Source organism: Pangasianodon hypophthalmus, chromosome 22 (genome assembly GCF_027358585.1).
Source record: "Pangasianodon hypophthalmus isolate fPanHyp1 chromosome 22, fPanHyp1.pri, whole genome shotgun sequence".
Taxonomy (NCBI): domain Eukaryota; kingdom Metazoa; phylum Chordata; class Actinopteri; order Siluriformes; family Pangasiidae; genus Pangasianodon; species Pangasianodon hypophthalmus.
This window is the reverse complement of record NC_069731.1, coordinates 9,337,406-9,357,447: the sequence shown is the minus strand read 5'-3', so window position 1 is coordinate 9,357,447 and position 20,042 is coordinate 9,337,406. Positions and strand designations below refer to the sequence as shown.

At 38.2% G+C, this 20,042-nt stretch overlaps 1 protein-coding gene across 2 annotated transcripts in view; it reads right to left on the bottom strand.

Moving 5' to 3' along the window:
* The window catches only part of ofcc1 (orofacial cleft 1 candidate 1), an 87,500-nt gene that overhangs the window by 48,822 nt on the left and 18,636 nt on the right, over positions 1–20,042 (bottom strand). For both annotated transcript variants that reach the window (XM_053228195.1, XM_053228196.1), the window contains exons 4-12: positions 17,854–17,958; positions 17,069–17,158; positions 15,114–15,295; positions 13,565–13,639; positions 13,117–13,190; positions 11,866–11,983; positions 7,093–7,332; positions 3,396–3,659; positions 2,054–2,171 (exon numbers count right to left, since the gene is read on the bottom strand). In XM_053228195.1, the coding sequence (XP_053084170.1) occupies positions 2,054–2,171; positions 3,396–3,659; positions 7,093–7,332; positions 11,866–11,983; positions 13,117–13,190; positions 13,565–13,639; positions 15,114–15,295; positions 17,069–17,158; positions 17,854–17,958 (1,266 nt within the window). The remainder of the gene's footprint in view (positions 1–2,053; positions 2,172–3,395; positions 3,660–7,092; positions 7,333–11,865; positions 11,984–13,116; positions 13,191–13,564; positions 13,640–15,113; positions 15,296–17,068; positions 17,159–17,853; positions 17,959–20,042) is intronic.

Here is a 20,042-nt window from a genome sequence, read left to right as displayed (position 1 = left end):
TCCTAATTTATTTATTTAAGAAAAAAAAAAAAAAAGGTTTCACCAGCTCACTTCATGCAGATTGAAAGAAAATACTGAGGGCAGACAGAACAATTTGAATACTCATTTGGATTCAAACTCAGTGTAACTGAATCATTCTGCTAATGTCAGAGGCCAGTTAACCCATAGCGCCTGCAGCCAGTTCATATCTTCCAGACATGCACAATAATCAGGATTTTCTGTTGTTTTAAATTAAGCAATATGAAATTTACTTTACTCTGTTTCTTCACATGCCCATGTACAAGTGTATTTTATGCAAAAAGTATTTTAGTTAAAATGGTAGCTAAAATGGTTAAAGACTGGATTAAAGCATAAAAAAAGTTTATCTCTACTGGTAGCATTTTAGTAATCGATTCATATTCTTACTCCAAACTGCGAAGAATCCTGCAAGTGCAAGCAGAGTAAAACCTGAGTAAAAGCTGATGGACTTCTGTTGTGAATAGGATTGTCTTTGGGGAGTAGTTCGAGGCTGCCGGTTCACTCTGTGCTCCCGGGCTTGATAAGATTTTCTCCATCTCCATCCAAAGGCAATGCAACCTGAACCGATCCATATGCAAATCATCCACTAATGTCAGCTCCATTTACCCCAGCAACACTCTGATGCCCCATGAGAGCCATCCTTTGATCCACCATTCAAGTGAACCCAGAGTTCACTTTACCTGCACACCCTTCCTTGTTCCTACAGCACCTGGACCCCCTTTTCCACTCACTTTCTCCCTTTGTCCTCTGTTCTGTAATTTTCTTTTCTTTGTATCTCTGGCCTGTGTAGCATAATGCAGAACATAAATCTCTGAAGACTAAAGCCATGGTGTGGGGAGGAAGGAGGCTCGACTCTCTCCCCCCACCATGGGGGTGTTAGGAGCAGGGTGGGAGGTCAAAGTTCGTGGCGGAGAGGAAGTGACAAGCTGTGAAATGTAAAAGACCAATTTCTTCCACATGTTTCAGCGCTCGGAGATCAGCGCTGAGCTGTCAGCCGGCATCACGCTTAAAATGGGACAGGTTGCTACCCAGCAGACCTGTCACAACTCATTTGTAATTAAAAAGTCTGTGCGATGTTTAAAGCGAAACACCCCAGAAACTTTTTTCATACTCCAATCTGTTAAATAAAGATGAGTGGTGCCAAGTAAAAAAAAAAAGGATTATTAGCCGGGTTACCTTCCTTCCTGCTAGATCAATACCAGACAAGCTTGTTTGATTTGCTTGATGATGTGACCTCAGAGACGTGGCGAGGGTTTTTGTGCAGTTTTTTTTTTTTCTGTTTTGCGTGAGTGTGGGAGTGTGGGTGAGCTTTATCATAATCTATATCACATCCATTCTTTCTTCTGTCCTCTTTCTTACATAGTTTCCACACCACCCAAATCTACACAACTTATCTGTTCAATGTAATTGCTAGTTAAGAACCTTTCAATTTTTTTGGTTCCAGATTCTAAAGCCGCAAAAACATTTTAATATACAATCAATACAATGCTCTAACCAAAGCACTTTGTATGGTAAATATAACTATTGCTGAACAGGGCAAAAGAATTGATTCTGTAATCCTGGGAAACAATATCAACACAGTGCTGAGATATGAATGTGAATGTGATATATGAATCAGACTTCCTGATTTTCTCCATCTGTTTCAAGGTGGTATATGCAGGTGTGTTTGCTAATATCCGTGTGTAGCTTAGGTTTTTCAGAACACATGCAACGCGTTGCGGTGCTTTTATCTTTGCACATAATGCCGTGTACTCATTTGCTGTTTCACAAACAATCTGCATCAACCTTCACACACTCAAAATATTAACATAGCAGTCTCAGTGCCAGATGGGAATGAATATGTTCTTATTAAGGCCTTCTTTTTGTAGCCTTTTCTCAGGAGGCATAAAGGAGACATTAGAGAGGAACATCTTTACTTTCTCTGCATGACACCACATCCAGTCTGGCACCTGTCACTCTGCCAGTGTGTGTGTGTGTGTGTGTGTGTGTAGGCATTCGCTGACACTTCTTCCCATGCACACGGTATAGGTTTTACCTGCTAGCGAGGTAGAGGAGCAGGTAGAAGTAGATATAACAGGAGGAGGCTCTTCATTGGTGACTTCATTGGCATTGCACTCTGGAACCCCTTGACTTCTTTGCTGGAGTTTCCTGACCTACAGAGACACATTGTACACTCCTATCACTCTAAATCTGAAACCTCTTGGGAACAGAATGAAACAGAGCTATCACACAGTTCATTGTTACATTGTACAAGATAATCTATACCATGTTTTCTGTTTATTTCAACTATCATTATATTCTTGGCTGTTCTACTGCCTAATTTGTCACAGTAACTTCACTTCCATTATCCTCTAATAGTGCATTAGTGATATTAATCCATAATTTACTAGTGGTGTGTAGCTACAGGATAAGCAGATTCAGGCCTTCTGTGAGAGAAGCCATTACTCCGTCTCATAATTAAATTAAGATATCGTGTAACCAGATCACTATATTTCCTCAGTTGTGTCCAGAGAGGTTTAGTAAAGGTGTGGCTTGTTTACAACTGGCTCTAATTTTCTATTTCCTCTGAAGGGCCCTTCACAAACACACACACAAGACTGTTACTGTCAAATTCCTGCTCTCCATTCATCACACTACAAATACTTACTAGTTACACTTGGCTATCATAAATTCTCACAGATATTAAAATGAAATATTTCAAGGACATTTGATAATACCCATTGCATTTTACATTAGAAGTGGGTGGAACGTTCTATGCACACATAAAGTATGTATACAATAATAATAAGCTTCATTTATGTAGCACTTTTCATTTGAGTTCACTATCTCAGTTTGCTTTACATATAAAACATTTTAAAATGCTCAAAGTATTTATGATAAAGCATATTCATATGCACTCAATAATAAATTAACTATGAATATATGAGAAATGACACAAATAATACATGGTACATTTGATCTGGTTTAAAAAAAAAACTTCAGAATTTGTGTTACTAATTTTCTCTTGAACATTTCTTTCTCTTAGGTTATACTGCTTAAGGAGATCAGCAACATATGCTGCAGCTAAACCGTTCAGAGAGTTAAACATTATATGAATCACTGAAGCAGGCACTAGATAAAAGAAGCATATAGACATATATCCTAGACTTGGAATAATGTCATTCAATAATGTAAAATATACAACTAATTAAACTTTTTATTAATAAAACAGATTGTTAATAAATCCTTAAATGATTTAATAGTCTGATTTAACTGGCTAGAAGAATATTCCCATATGGTGGAAAATAATACCCTAGTATCTAGTTATTCCGGTAATGATTATGTCAGATATATTGCCCAGGTCTTAGCTTCTGTTCACTGCTTTTCAGAATTAGTACCTGGAAGTAAAGGTTGCAGAGCCAGTTGTCCAAGTCAGCAGAGAGCAGCTGCTCTATTTTACTGAACTGGTCTATCGCTGAGTTGGGACAACCCCGAAGCAGCGGAGTGCGAAATCTACCTTGGATAAGGGTTAGAGAGCAGTCACACACGGGGAATACCCCCCAGGCCACCACTGCACTCACAGCACATTGCTTACTGGGCATGCTCAGAAGCCTGAACATCAGCACAGTGGAGGGCAAGAGGTCACATGATGCAGGCAAGACCTGAGACAGAGAGACAGAAGCAGCAATTTGTATCATGTGCTACAAGAGACACAGAGCAAACCTCAACCCAGAAATCTTAAAGGTAGCTGTTAAAATATTCCAATGTCATATACAAACGTTTCTATTATTCAAGTGAATTTTTGGCATGAAATGAAATATCTGCCCAAAAGCATTTTGTATATGGCACCAACCTGTTCAGCTTGATATTATTAAAGAAAAATACTGCCACAAATATTGACAGGGGCTTGGACACAACCTGAGATGGCACAAGATGGAAAAAAAAAACCCTTTACTATACAAAAAAATGTTTTACAATTTACTGTGAATAAAAACTGAATTGAACTGAAAAAATATTATAATAATAATTTTAATGTTAACTGTAACTGTTTCCAAAATATGACAACAACATATCAAACCATATCTGCATGTAATTTAGCCATATTTAGCACTGAAAATAGGAGGTTCGAATGATTGCACAGTGTTATTTTAGTCCTGCTTTCTGTGCTAGAAGCCAGAGTATGGAGATCACAAGAAATTATTCCACATAATGCTAATGTTCGCAGGCCATGTGCAGTAAACGCGTGCACATGCCAGAATACATGTTTAAAAGGAAATTCAAAGGGATTTAGCCATGATTTATTGTACCTTGTGTAAAATACACATTAGTTGACAGCCATGCTGGGCTTCATACGCTTAACAAACATGGATTCCTATTTACTGCAAACGTGAGCGACAGACCTGTATCACAGTATTAAAAATGGAGTGACAGACACAAGCTGAGCACTTGATCAATCATGCCGGGGAACATTTTAACCTGCTATTATTTGGAAAGGGAAATGGAGGAGACTCGTTTTATCTCATCCATCATGCTCTTTCTCTTCACTGCTTCTCCATCACACCTGAGAAATGATGATGATTATATGACTCAAGCCTGGAATTTGTTTAATAATCTCCTGCGTTTTACATATTGAGAAACAAACAGATTTCATATACTATAAATATCAAGCAAAATAAAGGGAAAGGAAGAGAAAGGGAGAGGAAATAATAGAGTAAGGTGGAATAAGATACTTGCCTCAGCTTTAGAGAGAGCTGCTTTTAAACCAATAAAATAATCCCTTTTCATTCAAAAAAGTGGGATGAAGTAAAAGGATGGATGAGGGCCAAAAAACCAAACTCAAACTTGATATATTGAACTTCTGTCTTTTAAAAAAAATACAAATTTCTTATTTTTTTCCAGTAAGTGGAAGATCCATGGGGGTGGAGGGATAAACGCAGGTGTAGGTTCATGGTTTTTATAGCCATTTAGCCAAACAAACAAAATGGCCAGGCAATACTCACAACAAGGGACGTACTAAAGGTCAGGCAAGCTGGAATAAACTAGACAAAGCTAATGGGATAACGATAATCAGGCAAAGGTCAAAACGCAGGGGCAAACGGGTAGAAAACAAAGGCTTGAAATGATCAGTCTGTATGGTTATCTGAGTTATTTATAGTTTGCGTGGTTGTGAACAGGTGAGTCCAATCAGTAATCTGGAGATCGTGATCAGGGATAGGCGTTTGTTTGGTTTTGTGTCTGATGTTAATATGAGGGGCTGAGGATCATGGGAATTGTAGGCTACGGAAGTTGGGAGTTGAAGAGACTGGCATGACACCATGGGTGTGTCTCTGGCATCTCTGTAGAAATGGCAAAGGCCTGTAAAACCAAATGACAAATAAACATGCCTAATATTTGCTCATCATGCTCAGTCTTGTCTGTACTGTTGAATCCTCATTTTAATAAAGACCTTAACGAGAATACCAACATACACAAATTTGGAAGTGTGTTTTCACATTGTGTCGCCCATCACACTAATGAGAAATGCACAGCTAAAAGAAAGATTCAAGAAAAGAAAAAAATGAGAAGCAGGCAATTACACCTTCTACTGCTAATTTCTCAAAAAGGGAGTGCCAACATGTGCATTTCAGCCAAACACACCAAATCTGATCAGAGAGAGAGAGCGAAAGAGAGAGAGAGAGAGAGAGAGAGAGAAAGACGGGGGTGGGGGGGATCATCGTGTTACAGACAGGTCTTATTCCTTTAAGTGACCATAAAAGAGCAGGACTGCTGATCATAAATGTGCTGTTTTTGTAAAGGTTTTTAAAGGATTTTTTTGTAGCTTATCAGGATTTATAGTTTATTACTGATGGGAACATTTTTGCTTCTGTATTTTGAAGTAAATACAGAAGATCAAAAGCTGCTATAAGAGCAGCAGGACTGGTCCGAGGCTGTGTCCCAGCATTCCTGTGTAGACAGAACATTTTAACTGTACACCCTGGCATTCAGTGGTTTGTTGCATTTTGAAATAATTTGTGTTTATAACAGTCTTAAAATCGTCTATAATAAGGTCTAATATGGTCTCTCTCCAGCATGATAAAATGCTCTGCCCTTAAAATATTCAAATTCAAACTGAAGAATTCATTTTTTACAATTTTTTTGTTTGTTTGTTTTGCGTTTAAGGACTTCTGCAGGAATTCTCCATCCTTTCTATCACCCCATCATTTTCCCATACAAAATGTTTTTTGTGTTTTTCATCCCAGCTATATCCTGAAAGTTCATCTCTCTCTTTCTCTCTGCTGCTCTCTAAATTTGTCTACAGTTCATATTGAACTTCCTCCCGTCTTCAGACACGTCTAAGCATAGAAATGAACACATTAAATATATAACTTCACAATCCAGAACATCTTTAATAGGCTTTGGAAGTTAACACAGAGCTGCTGAAACAGCAGGAGGTGTCAATGGACTTTTAAGTGTTCAGACAAGCAGGCTTAATATGGAGAGCTGATTGCCATCAAATGGCCAGATTTTAGGCCATCCAAGAAAAAAAAAACTACTTCCAGTAGAGGAGTAATGTCTAAACTCCAAATTTATGATCATTTCATAACTGATTGAGATGCAAGTTTCTTTGACAATGTACTTCCTCTGCATCTGATGCATTTTTGGTTAAACAGTAGGATCCTACTGGGAAAAGGTTTTTTCATTCATGTAAAGTGCTGTTTTTTTAGATCATTATAATATTGACAAATTATCAAACAAGATTAAATAATCTTTCACTAATAGAGTATGTCCTGAAAAGTTTATTTTAACTGAAAATTACTGAAACTCAATTAGACAACAATTAACACTGTTATTAAGAGTATTTGTTACCAATGATTGAACTGAACGTATAAAGAGTATCTAAGAAATGTAATATTTAAAACAGTTAAATACAGAATTATCTCCGTTTTAAATAGTGTGTTCATGAACAATAAGTGTTGTAATTGTAAAAGTTTGTATTCGTTAAAATAGTTCCTTGGCAAGGATTTGGGCTTTTGGACTACACCTTTTTTCCTGTGATTTTTTTATACTTCAGGGAAACTGTGTTTATTACTGACTCTAGTTCATGTGTTTTCTCACCACATGGAGGTTCTGGTTAATGATTAGCTCCATGTCGCAGATCCGGCCGTGATGTTCCACTGGCTCTGTGACTCCCGTCCACTGCTGCTCCTTCAGGCGGGACCAGCGCAGCGCAGGGCCACCCAACCCACTGTGCAGGGACACACACACACTGTACAGCCCCCTGCTGAGCTTCTCCCTCACTGCCCGTAAACACACAACACACACCTCCACTGGCTGTGGGGTTCGTGTCCACTCCACCTACAGAAACACAGAAAACGAAAGACGGATACAGAGAAAGGTGGAAAGAAAAAGAGCATGTGTGACAGCTGTGGAAGAAGTGAGAAAAAGTCCTGTGTAGCAGCCTGCAACCACATGAGAGATCGATTTCTTCTCATCTTACATACACTCCACTTTCTCATGGCCCTTGAGAATACAGTGTTATGATTAATACAAGCAGATTATTTAGTAACGATAAATCCACTCCACATCCAGCAGCATCACAGTGCTGCTATTCTGGGGATGCAGTCAGTAAGCAATATTTGGAAAGCACAAAGGGGAAAAAGAGGTACACTGATAGTGAAGGATTACTTTCGGTGGGCGGCAGTTAAATATAAGTGTCTTTGAGGGAGGGGTGTAGGCCTCAGTGGAGTAGATGTGGGAGGGAAAACGCAAATACACAGACTAGTGGGCGATTCCTGTCCGAAAGCCAGGACTACACTGACCTGGAGCACACGTCTCGCCTGGATTCAGGAGAACGACTGTTTCATGCAGACAGGAATCAGACTTGGAATTCCTTCTTCTGACTTGTGTGCACACACATGCACGTGCACACACACACACACACACACACACACACACACAGCATAATTTATAGTCTGGAGGAATTTTTGAGAAAAGAAGTGTTGACTATTGTTTTTTTTAGTAGCTGATAAAAATCTGTGAATCAAAGACAATTAATTCAAAAATTAATTAAAATTTATTAAATATTATCTGAAAATTATTCGAAAGCATGATCCAATTTCAGAATTGCTGACTGGGGATTGCTACAGTCTCAGGTTTGCAGTGATCTTATAAACGATACTGATGTCCAAATAATGAAAACCTCATGTGCAGTTAAGTGTTCACTTTATTTTAACTCCCTGATCATTACTAATCACTGGATGTCCTCTTGACACAGGCCTTTATAGTAATACTATTCTAAACAATATATTTGTAAATACCCAATATATTGTGTTATCTCAATTATTAGTAATGTAACACGTTTTATTTACGTTCTTACTCTCGAGTCAAATTAATCTGTAAAGATATCTGTAATATGCATGACTTTTATAGTTTCAAATGTTTGTTACAAAATCAGGTGATGCATAAAAGTTCATGTTGGAAATCGTTTGTGTTTCTCCTTTTTAAAACAAAATTTAAATGTGACACAACATAAGAGTTAAAGTGTAAACCACTAAGCAGGAAGAGCAACTCTAGGCTTTAGAAGGTTTTGTTGTAATAATTGTAAGGTATAATCTGAGACACATCTTCTCCTTTCAAGGCTTCATCAATTCTACAGAGAAAAAATGATAAACAGATGAAGTGCATTAATGATGAAGGACTGTGTTGTTTGCTGTGTTAAAAGAGGAAATAATGGACATATGCACACACATACATCCGCATACACACACTTGGGAAGTGAGGGAGATTTCCAGGGGGTTAAATAGTGAAGCGAGACAGTTTTGAATCTATAAGTTGACAGGGTTTTCCTAAAGTGCCATAACACAGCTCCTCCAGATGAGATCAAAGCATCAGGATCCTCTGCATTCTCCTTCTCTTTTCACTCCATCCATCGCTCTCTATCTTGGCACATAGGACATCTTTCGTTGAAACGTCTTTTCAGGCATACACACTGACAGATAACAAAAACACACTTTAAATATACACAAAAACTTCTTTTCTCTCTAAGTATAGACTAATATTCTGAGATTAGGCTTTCTTGTTAATTATTTTCATTTTAATTAGTAAATCTTAATTAACAATGAACATGTACCCTTAGAATTTTTGGCTCCATATGTGGGGGGAGGGGGTGAATAAATATGACAATCTTTTTGGAACCCGAAGGCAGGATTACTGATGCAGGCAGAGCTTAGTTATTAAACACATTCTAAATTAAATGCCTCCATGAATTTTGCACAAAAATATATTTTCATAGTTTTGCATGCCAAATGTGACATTTTATATTTGAGATTCATCTGCTGCAGTAATTTTGGAAATGTCATACAAACAAAGATTTTGTCGTTTACCAATGAAATTACTATGCATGGCAGGTTAGCCGTTGCTTTTCAGGCTGCACTGGTTGTTTCAAGTCAGCAAGCCATAAAAAATCTTTATCTCTCTGAAACACAGCAATTTGGGAGATAATGGAATGGTGACTTGGGGGCAGAGATGCCAGTGTGAGGAATTATACCACAATCTCGCACCATTTACAGCCTTCCTCAAATCCGGATCTCTCTCTCTCTCTCTCTCTCTCTCTCTCTCTCTTTCTCTCTCTCTCAACCATAGCTGAGACAGAAATCATTACAACTCTAAGCTTGCACCATGACAGAACAGCAGCATCTTAAACTATAAACACACACATAAACACACACATAAACACACACATACACACACGTACGCCTGTAAAATTCACTTTGAAGGTGTGGAAAAAATCTATTTTTGCTTATAATCTGATATATTTTTTTAACCTTTCCATCATTTTTCTATCTGTCATCTAATTCTACTTAAATACTCACTTGGACACTGATGCATTATTATTGATACGTACTATACAACTACTATGAATGATACCAAAACAGTATTATGGTAAAACGTTAAAAAAAAAGAAAAACACTTCTCATGGTCTGATATCACACTGTGTTTAAGACAATTATCAAACTGACTGCAATATTATGCATTTCTGTACCTGTATATGTTATTACAGGCCCAGGTGTGGACAAATCATTAGCGATGACAGCCAGGATAAGCAGATTAGGCTAATGATATGGCGGTCAGCAGTGGAGTTTTCGTCTCCTCACTATTTCTTGGTGGTACAATGCACTACTAACGCACTATTCCTTCCTGAATCCCACCTGCTAAAGAACACACACCCACCAAGGAATTCGTTAGAAACTATTTTTACTAGTTGAATAAATTAGCTTGTAGTGATGACAGATTTTTTACAAATCAGCAGTGTGGAGGGATGTGGTAATAGTGACGAAACTAAGAACAATACAGAACTGCTAATAGCATGTGGAGCACAAATAGGGGCCAGACAATGTAAGGAGAGAAGAACACAGCTCAGAGCCAATGTTAGCCAGAGTGTACTGCCGTTTCGTTGAAGGCATAAGCACAGTATGCATCAAAGACATTATCAGGATAGAGTACAGAGAGTCATCATCTTCCTGGGAACTGGTGTATTCACTCATTTCTGTTAGTCTGTATTAATGCACTTATCTAGCTCAGGGGTTCTCAAACCCTCCGTAGCCAGGGACCCGTTTAACTATAAAATAAATTACTATGACCCCTTCAGCGCACATGTATGAACATATTCCAAATATTTAACTGAGCTTATTTATTTAACCATATTTAACCATAGAACTTTCCACTCACGGAACACATCTAAGGTGAAATTATTTATAGGCTGACTTGTTTTTGAGTTTGATGTTTGGATTAAACCCATTCAAATCAAATGACCAGTCACACAGGCTAAGAACGATGAGAACTCAATAATAAATATAATAACGTTGATAAAGGTGGGTGTGATTTCCACTTTAACTACATTTATAAATCACAGACCTCCTGGCTATGCTTAACAGATCCCTCAGTTTCCCTGGACCCCACTTTAAGAACCACTGATCTAGCTATAGTGGATGGATGGATGGATGGATAGATGCATGGGGATGTATGTAAGTAAGTATGTATGTATGTATGAATGTATGTATGTACGCATGAATGGATATATGGATGGATGGATGGGCTGGTATTTCCCCAGGGGAAGATTTGAATACTACAGTAGCCAGTACAAACACATGGTATTAAAGATAAATAGATACACCTAATTTCACATATTACACGTATGTGCACACAGAGACAGTGCAGAGACACATCACAACATTGACAACTTTGTACTGTGTATTACAAGTGGACTGCAACATTCTGTCTTATTTTATCTCTATTCTGAGACGTGCACATCCCTCTGTGGATAGAAACACCAAAAGAAACACCAAATTTCTATTCTGAAAACCACTGTGTTATTATATGTATTAAAGAGCAGGCTACATAACAATTACACCCCAGGTAAATACCTAGTGGTTTAATTGCATATCTGACAACATAGTTGTCAACATGGAAGTATTGAATTAAAAAAAAAAAAAAAAAAAAAACTTTCAGTAGTTTGTACAACAGTATTACACACCTCGCCCACTGAGAGAAACAGAAGCAAACAGATAATACTGTTAAACGGAAAGAAGAGACACACTCACACAGAGAAACAAAAACATTGCTAACATTTCAGTTCTTTTCTTTTTTAACCCTGTGAGGACAAAAGCCACTGAAGAATCCATTCTCAGCATTCACAATATCAATAGCTCACACAGCTAACACACACACAGCTAACACACACACACACACACACACACACATAAGCACACTTAGCTTTGCTTTACTTTTACAGTAGTTTCTAATGCATGTCTGATGCCATAAGATGCAAGCATGGGATTTTATATGTATATGTGTGTGTGTGTGTGTGTGTGTGTGTGTGTGTGTGTTTACCTGCCAGGGAAGGTCAGATCCGATGCCCAGTGGCTCGGTGATTTCAGTGATTTCTCCATACTGGGCAATGACTTCAGCCTGACGCTGACGCAGTGAATTCAGCAATCGTCTCTCTGAACTGATCTCACACACATACAAACACACACACACACACACCTCAACATTATAGACAAAACAACACATCCAGTAATCCTGTTACCAGCCACCCTCACATTGCCCCAAATGTAATCTAATAACCTGCAATAGACCTAACACTTTCTAACGCTTTTCCCTTTCTTTCCGTTGCTCTTTTTTCCTTCTCTCCACCATTCGGCCTCTCCGTCTTATTGGGGCCAAAGCAATAAAATCCTCCTTTGTTCCATCTCCTCACCTAACCTCTTAATTCCTCAGAACAGCAATACCACAGTGCCTGTCTCTCGGAAAGGAAAAAAAAAGCCGTAAAGCATGTAATTGAACAAACACACTAGAAACATCACTAGAACAGCAAAGTGTTTGTATTTTTCTTTCGTCGCTGTTTGCTGAAAATGTTTCACAGTGTTTCATCACTAACAGTACTACAGTATTTAGATAATAATCACAATGTAGAGGTTTTAGGATAAAACACAAAAATAGTGCAAAAACAAAACAACTGTGTAAAATGGGAAAAAATGTTTCTGGCATCTGTTTCTGCTGAATCTCTAGCAATTGTGGTTGAATCTGGGCAAAGTAGCTTTGGGCTAATTCCTGATGAGTTCTCTCCTGTCTGTTCGGTGCCCACCAATAACATGAGGAGAAACTTACAGGGCCAAGGATGCTTGGATAAGGTCAAGGACCAAAACTCCGGTTTCCAGCTAGCTACCAACTTCAGTTTCTAACTAACACCCACAGCTTAGCCGCCTCGACGCAGCGCATATTCTCCTGATTTTATTATGTCAGTGTAGATGGGGCTGAACAATTCTTAAAAACTTTAAACACACACTCATGCCTACAGGGCTGTGTGTGTGAGGGGGATAGAGAGAAAGGGAAAGAGTGATGTGCACGGAACAAAATTGATGCTCTTTTTGCATCCAGTGACACAAACAGATTTTTCTAGCCTCCGGCATCTTACCCACAATGCACCAGAAGAGACAATGCATTGTGAAGTATATAATGGAGTATATTACGTATCGTCACAAAAACTGTCAACAAAATGTAAATGTTGCTCCGTACATAGATTAATGATTATTTCTTGTAACAGCAGATGAAAACTTGTATGTAAAGAAATGTGTGTACCGCTGGAAAGCCGCATAAAGCCGATCCTGCAGAGCAGCTTCCTCTTGTTCCATGTCTCTAATTGAATACGACTCCTTTCAGGAAAATGTAATTAAAAACAGAGAAATCTTACAGTCATGCAACAAAGGCACAAGTATAAAACAAAAATGGCTTTTGAAAAAGAAAATATATATCTAAATATGTATACATAAACAGAGTGTATACACACACATATATACATATATACATATACCGTAAATATATATATATATTTATATATATTTATATATATATATATATATATATATATATATATATACACACACACATTTGTATATATCTCAGGTCGATTTTTATCTAATTTAATTTTTGCACTTCTTACACTACACACAGATATAGACAGGCATAGAAATGTGTCCCATTTGGCACAACTACTGTCTCTCCATTTTTTCTGAACTCACATCAGTACCTTTGTATTCCCCCTTAAGACAGCCATCACTCTCCGTTTTCTCGCCCACTCCTTCTCCTCCGCCGTGCATTCATCCTGTCAAAGAAAAGCATGCGTTCACTGAGGTTCTTCCAAACAGCATACGAGATTCGGCTCTATCACAATAATAATCTTCAGCTGATTTTCGTGAGCCGCTGCCCTACAGACACAACACATGCAGCAGTATTCATCTGATGCATTTCAAGGGATGGCATTCACTAAGCAAATATGCACCTTTTTAAATGCTACTGTAGTGGCTGACTGACAGAAACATGCCTTCATTAAACTGGTAGAAAAGCTTTAGCTGCTCTAAAAACCCTAAACAGAAAGCAACTAGAATGCGTTTTATATAGGATGTATGCTCTGCAACTCTTAAGGAATTGTACTGTTGTTTATAGTCAAGTAAAGCCTTCATTAACAATATCACAGAGACAAGGGAAGATTGTCCAACAAACACAGATGAGTCAAGAACCATCTTTACTGTATTTTATTGTGGAGGATTTCTACAATTAACTATACATTATCTACTACACCACATTTTTGCTTATGAAGGATGAAGGAATTTTGCTTAGCTGACTGAATAGGGGCAAAAACCTAATTTGTTACTCTCTTCTTCACATGTCTGAAAACATAGTGAAAGCAAAAAGATAGCTATATTCAAACGAAAAAGAGTACAGTAATCTTTTGGCTGTAGAAATTTTTCAGCTTCCACACAGTTCTTCTACTGCTAGTAAAACACTGCAAAATATACAGTATCTTAGCACATGAAGATATATTATAATAAAGGAAAATATACTTGTATTGTTTTATATTTGCTATATAACAATCTCATAATATTTGAGATTATTCTATTACAAATAATAAGACCATTAAGCCTATGACCAGAAATATTTACTAGTTTCAAGCTTAAAATTTTATTATTCTATTGGCAGATAATTTTGTCCGTTCTAGAAATATACGCTTGAAATAAGCAAAATTATCTGCCAATAGAAAAAATGCAATTTCAAGCTTGAAATGAGTAAATATATCTAGAAATATGCATAATAAGTTTATATTTGAAAAAACATAAAGACATAAAATTAAAAACATTGGAGAAATATTGGTTGAATTTGCCCATATTCAAAATATTTTTATTTGCCAAGATATCTTTTTTCCTTTTTTCAGTGAAATCTTTGAACATTCAAACACTATTTGGTAGCAGGCCATAAACATAAAGAAGGGAGAATATAATAAATTAATTAATTTAAAAAAAAAATTGCAAAATTTTATGCAGCAATTATAATGAACAAGTAGAAAAAACCCTCCTAGAAATGTCCTAGACATAAAACGTGGCTGTCAGAGGATAGCTCTTGAGTTATATCTCTACAGAGCAGTACACGATCCTCAAAGATTTACAGTCAAAGGGCTAAAGACACACTGAGTCCAATACACTGTAAAGTGCACACAGGAAGGTTACACAGCCCTCTAATATAATCACCTGTATGTAAGTATTCACTGTGTGTGTGTGTGTGTGTGTGTGTGTGACTTTGACCTGCTCCAGTGAAGCCCTGCCCACTGGGATCATGTCATCCTGTACATGTTCTCTCAGTTGTTCCACATAGTGGGGGATAACCTCTTCTCTCCTCTCCTCCAACTTCTCCCTCATTTGATCTCTCCATCCAGCCCGCGGGACTCTAGGAGCCACAGCCACTGGTCTTTCTTCCACAAAACTGCCTAAATGGAGAGAGAGAGAGAGAGAAAGAGAGAGAGAGTAGAAGAGAAAGTGAGAGAATGAAACAATCATAAAATTGATGTATGTCAAATACAAAATACACAAAAACATACAGCTGAGTCTGTAAGTAACTGCATAATGATGTAAGGTTTTAGATTATATTTTTAAAATTGAAATGAAAGAGTGAGTTATGAAATTTACTAGTAAGATGTATTCAATGCCAAATTTTATAGATTTTCCTGGTAAATTTAATATTAGCCATAGTATATAGACATAGTAATGAATAGCATATTCTTATATCATCAAATATTATGCCTTATCCTGCTACACAAATAATGTGTTTTTTTTTTCTAATAGCCTATCAGTCTGACCAAAACTGGCTATCAGATAATACACTTTGCCTGATAAGATTCCATATGAAATTTCATACTCATACTGTGCTGTACATTTGCACCTTAATACACCAGTGTGACTAGTCAGTAGTGATTAATGAGATAACTTGAACATGTCCAGATAAGACATTTCATAACTATCCAGGTAGCCACTTAACCAAATCTCATAAACTCCCACAAAATAATTTCTACAAAAATGAGAAACTCAGATGGACAAATGCTGATTTCAGGCCTGCAGTAGGCTTTGCCACTGTGCCACAGTCTTCGTTGTCCCTGCCCACAGTCCTGTTCCATTAACGGGGGGACAGGGTTAAGACTCCATCCCCATACCGGTGGAAATGTGCCAGATCATTTTCTGTCTTTGTTTTAGTAGGAAGCCACTCTTGCATATTTGGTTAAGGTGGTGCACAGCTGTTGTAATCCTTTGGCAGGATCGGCAGTGGGTTTAGGCCCGTCAGAATTCACGCATGTAACGTTAGCCGGCTAACACTGCATTCAATTGTTTGGGATTTTTGCTGTAGCCGTGAGATTAGTCACTGAGCTATTGTCCCAGAATGTTCATGAAATCCTACAATGAAGCACTAGTAAAGAGGATACTGGGATTAACACACTTCCACCACAGGAGGAGGAGGAGGAGGCTGATCAGTGCTTCCTTTCCTCTGCTACCATCCATCCAGCCAGCCATTGAGGCTTCGGAGCATTAACAATAGGCCTGAGACAATCGTCGCAGTGTGTTCTCATGATCCTGCCTCCCACTGGTGCATTTCCAGCTTCTCTCTCTTTGTTCCTTTTGCACCCCAAGTGCATTGCAGATTTTTCCCCACTATCACACTCTGCTACAAAGCATGTTAATGAACAAGACATGCAAAACATCATTAGCTAAATAGACGTAGTCCAGTGTGCAGTGTTTAAGAGAAGGGAATCCTGGAGAAATCCCTCTCGGGAGAAGCCACTTGGTGCGGCTAGACAGCAGCTTCTTTAGGTGGTGGACTGCACATGTTGACTGTATTCAGACATGCTTACAGGAAGAACTGTGAAGGTCCATTAAGCACAATGCATTTGTTCTGAAGAATAAATCACAGCTACATTCTCTGTACACAGGAGAGATAGCCGTCCTGGGATAAATATTAGCTATGGACTAGCGCTTCCTTCATTCACCAACCATGTGTGTGCATGTAGATGAATTTGTGTGTGATGTGTGGTCTTGGTCTTCATTAGCAAAGCTTTACCTGATTAACTGAATAGTTTATTGAAATCACCAAAGTTCTGTTTAATTTTAGAGGCATAAGCCAAGCATCTCTCCTTCTTTACCAGACCTAACGGTGTGTGTGTGTGTGTTTGTGTGTGTGCACATTTCAGCCATTGTGAATGTATGTTTCTTACCAGGCAAATCTATGACAGTTGAAGCTTCATCTTCATTCAGCATCTGAGACAGTTTCTCATACAGACCCCGTTCGTCCTCATGCATGAATTCTGTGACACAAAACAAGCAAAACATGAATAAATGAATAACAATTTCATTTTAATGCCACACATATCAATCAACGTCACCTGCGCTACAAAGTCAAAATGAAAACCATGCAACGATTTTCCAACAAAGTGACACTAATTCTTGACCTTAATTTACATTCATTCATTATACCTCAAAGCTAATAATAACAGACATGTAGGTCGTTCTGTAAGGCTTTTAAAGGCAAGGAAATATATGCAGAATTTTACATTACACTGTACCCACCTAAGGAACATGATTGTCAAAGGTGATTCTGTTTGGTAGGATTCAAGGATATTACAGAAAAGTGGTGTCCAAAAAGATACAGTTGGAATGGCTTTTCTGTTAATAGGCAGATTTCATTATAACATGCATATTACCTCAATCCCAAGAGCATGTCTTTAATAGGCAAATGGGGGGAGATCTATCACTGTACCGAGGAGGTTCCCCACTGTCATTTAGAGTATGTTAAAGTAAATGGTGAGGCACTGAAAATGGAAGCAACCAATGATACGTGACCTTCAGCAATGACGGCCACGGCATTGGACTATCTCGCTGGCCTTTGGTTAAAAAGTATTTACATAGACCATCCCACCAAGTGCAGCGGCTGGCCAAGAGTGAACTTGCTCACCCTGCTTTAATGAACTGAGGCAGCCCATTACAAGCAAAAATGGCATACTTAATTCTAGCTCATCTCCCGCTCCAACCCTGGACATCCCGCGCTGCCTCAGGTCACCCTCCGCTGTCGCCCAGGGGTCAAAGTAATTTCGAGCACCTTCATTTCCTGTGGAAAGTACAGATGGACGTCAAAAGAGAAAAGAGAGCAAAAGTGAGTGAGTGAGAGCTACAATAAGAAAGAGGGAGAGAGAGAGAGAGAGAGAGAGAGAGAGAGAAAGCATGCATCTGTGCGTGTGTGTGTGTGTGTGTGTGTGTGTGTGTGTGTGTGTGGAAAAGGGGTTGATAGGTGGCAGGTTGGTTGAGGTTAGTGATTATTAGAAGCATATGAAGCGAAGATGTTAATTTTTAAAAGCCCACACCAGCCAACCTGATAGGGCTTCTCTTAGCCTCTGTTTCCCAGAAGTGAATGCCACCAGGGCCCACTGCTGCTCTGGGGCCTAATTAGCATGCTAGGAAAAGGTCAACCCAGGCAATCTCTTAAACACAACCTGCCATATGTTACCTGTGTTCAAACGAACTAATGAGAAACGTGTAAGAGCATAGAGGCTACAATTTCAAAGACAATATCCTAGCTCTGAGGGTCAATGGCCAGAGCTAGAGAGGGAGAGAGGGAAGAGAGAAAGTGGGCAGAGAGTAAGCAAAGGAAGAGGGAGAGAGCAAACTCCATGTCCCATTGCCTTCTTATTAGCAATCAGTGACCTATGGGCATCAAAGCTGTGTTTATGGGAATCCAGCAGCTAGAGGGGGTATTCTCTTAACCAGGTACACCCTGCTGCACTACTTGAATTCGTGTGGTTGGACTGTGGTATTCAGACCTACCCATTTCAGTCATAACTGTGGTGAGTTATAATTTACTGTTTGGTTAGTTGATAACTATAATTAGGATATCATTAATATGACTCACTGTGGACAAGGTGGAACTAAGCAAAATATTAAGACTTCAAAGCAAACTCTGTCTCAATGATCTCTGTAAATATTGTAAATAAAGGTGTAATAAGTTGTCCTTGGTAATTTTGAGGTTACTTTTTTTGTGTAGCATGTTTGCATAATGCTGGCTAACTTTGAGGAAGTGTCTCGGAATTTGATTTTTAATTTCCCCCATTTTTAATACAATTATCTTTGCTTTCTTTACATATGCATTAACTGGTCAAATGGTACACTTGGATTAATGTTAGTCAAAGACAATGTGCAGGCTTGACATTGGCTTGAATTTGGTAATCGCTTGTATTGTTTATCTATTGTTTAAGGCCGGCAGCTGAAACTAAATCACTTAACCACAGTTAATAAGCTGCACTGTATACCAGTGACTGTTCAGCTATAAATAACTATGTTAAAAAATAAGGAGTGGTATAGAGTGGAAGTGTACTACAAACATTTAAAACAACGTTAAAACGGGAATATACCAGACAAGTCAGTTCCACTAGTTGCATGTCTATTAATGTCTTTCTCATTGAACGTACTGTATGTTCTCAATAACGGGCAAGTAGCATCTCGAAATTCATATCAAAGATTCATAAATGTAATTTATGTTACTGTAAATTGTCATTATGCTTTCCTTCCAGCAGACTAGCAGTTAGCAGCATTAGCTCAGTAACAATATCTAAAGCCCACTAAACCAAAAGTAAACAATAACCTCAAACAAACAAACAAACAACCCCATTCTGCATAGACTGCCTGTGGGTAGCACTGTTCTTCACGTCAATTAACTAGCAAAATCACTGGCTTCACTACTAGTTACCCAACTAATGTTAGCATGCTAGATGGAAGCAAGTCAGGTTACTTGCTAACGAGCTAGCACAATGATATGTGCTTGAATATAAACAGATGAAGAAGATGTTCATTTTGAAATGGTTGGCTGAAATGTGCCTTGGTGCTACACTCTCCCCTCCCTGCTAACTCCCTGACAATCCTGTTAATTACTCATATGCTAATGTTTGCAAGTATGTTTCATGAGGAGTGAAGTATGTTTCATGAGGAGTGAAGTTAAAAACGTCTGATTTCAGATCCAGAAATAAAGAGATATCAGCTTGATGTAAAAATGTACTGTATATCCCCTAATCTAGCTAACTAGCACTGGATTAAATTGCAATTCCTACATGTGATCCACTATGCTTTTTTTTTTTTTTTTTTTTTTTTGTGTAACAAGCCCATTTTTATATTCGAGTTAAATTGCCAAGGGAAAACTGTCAC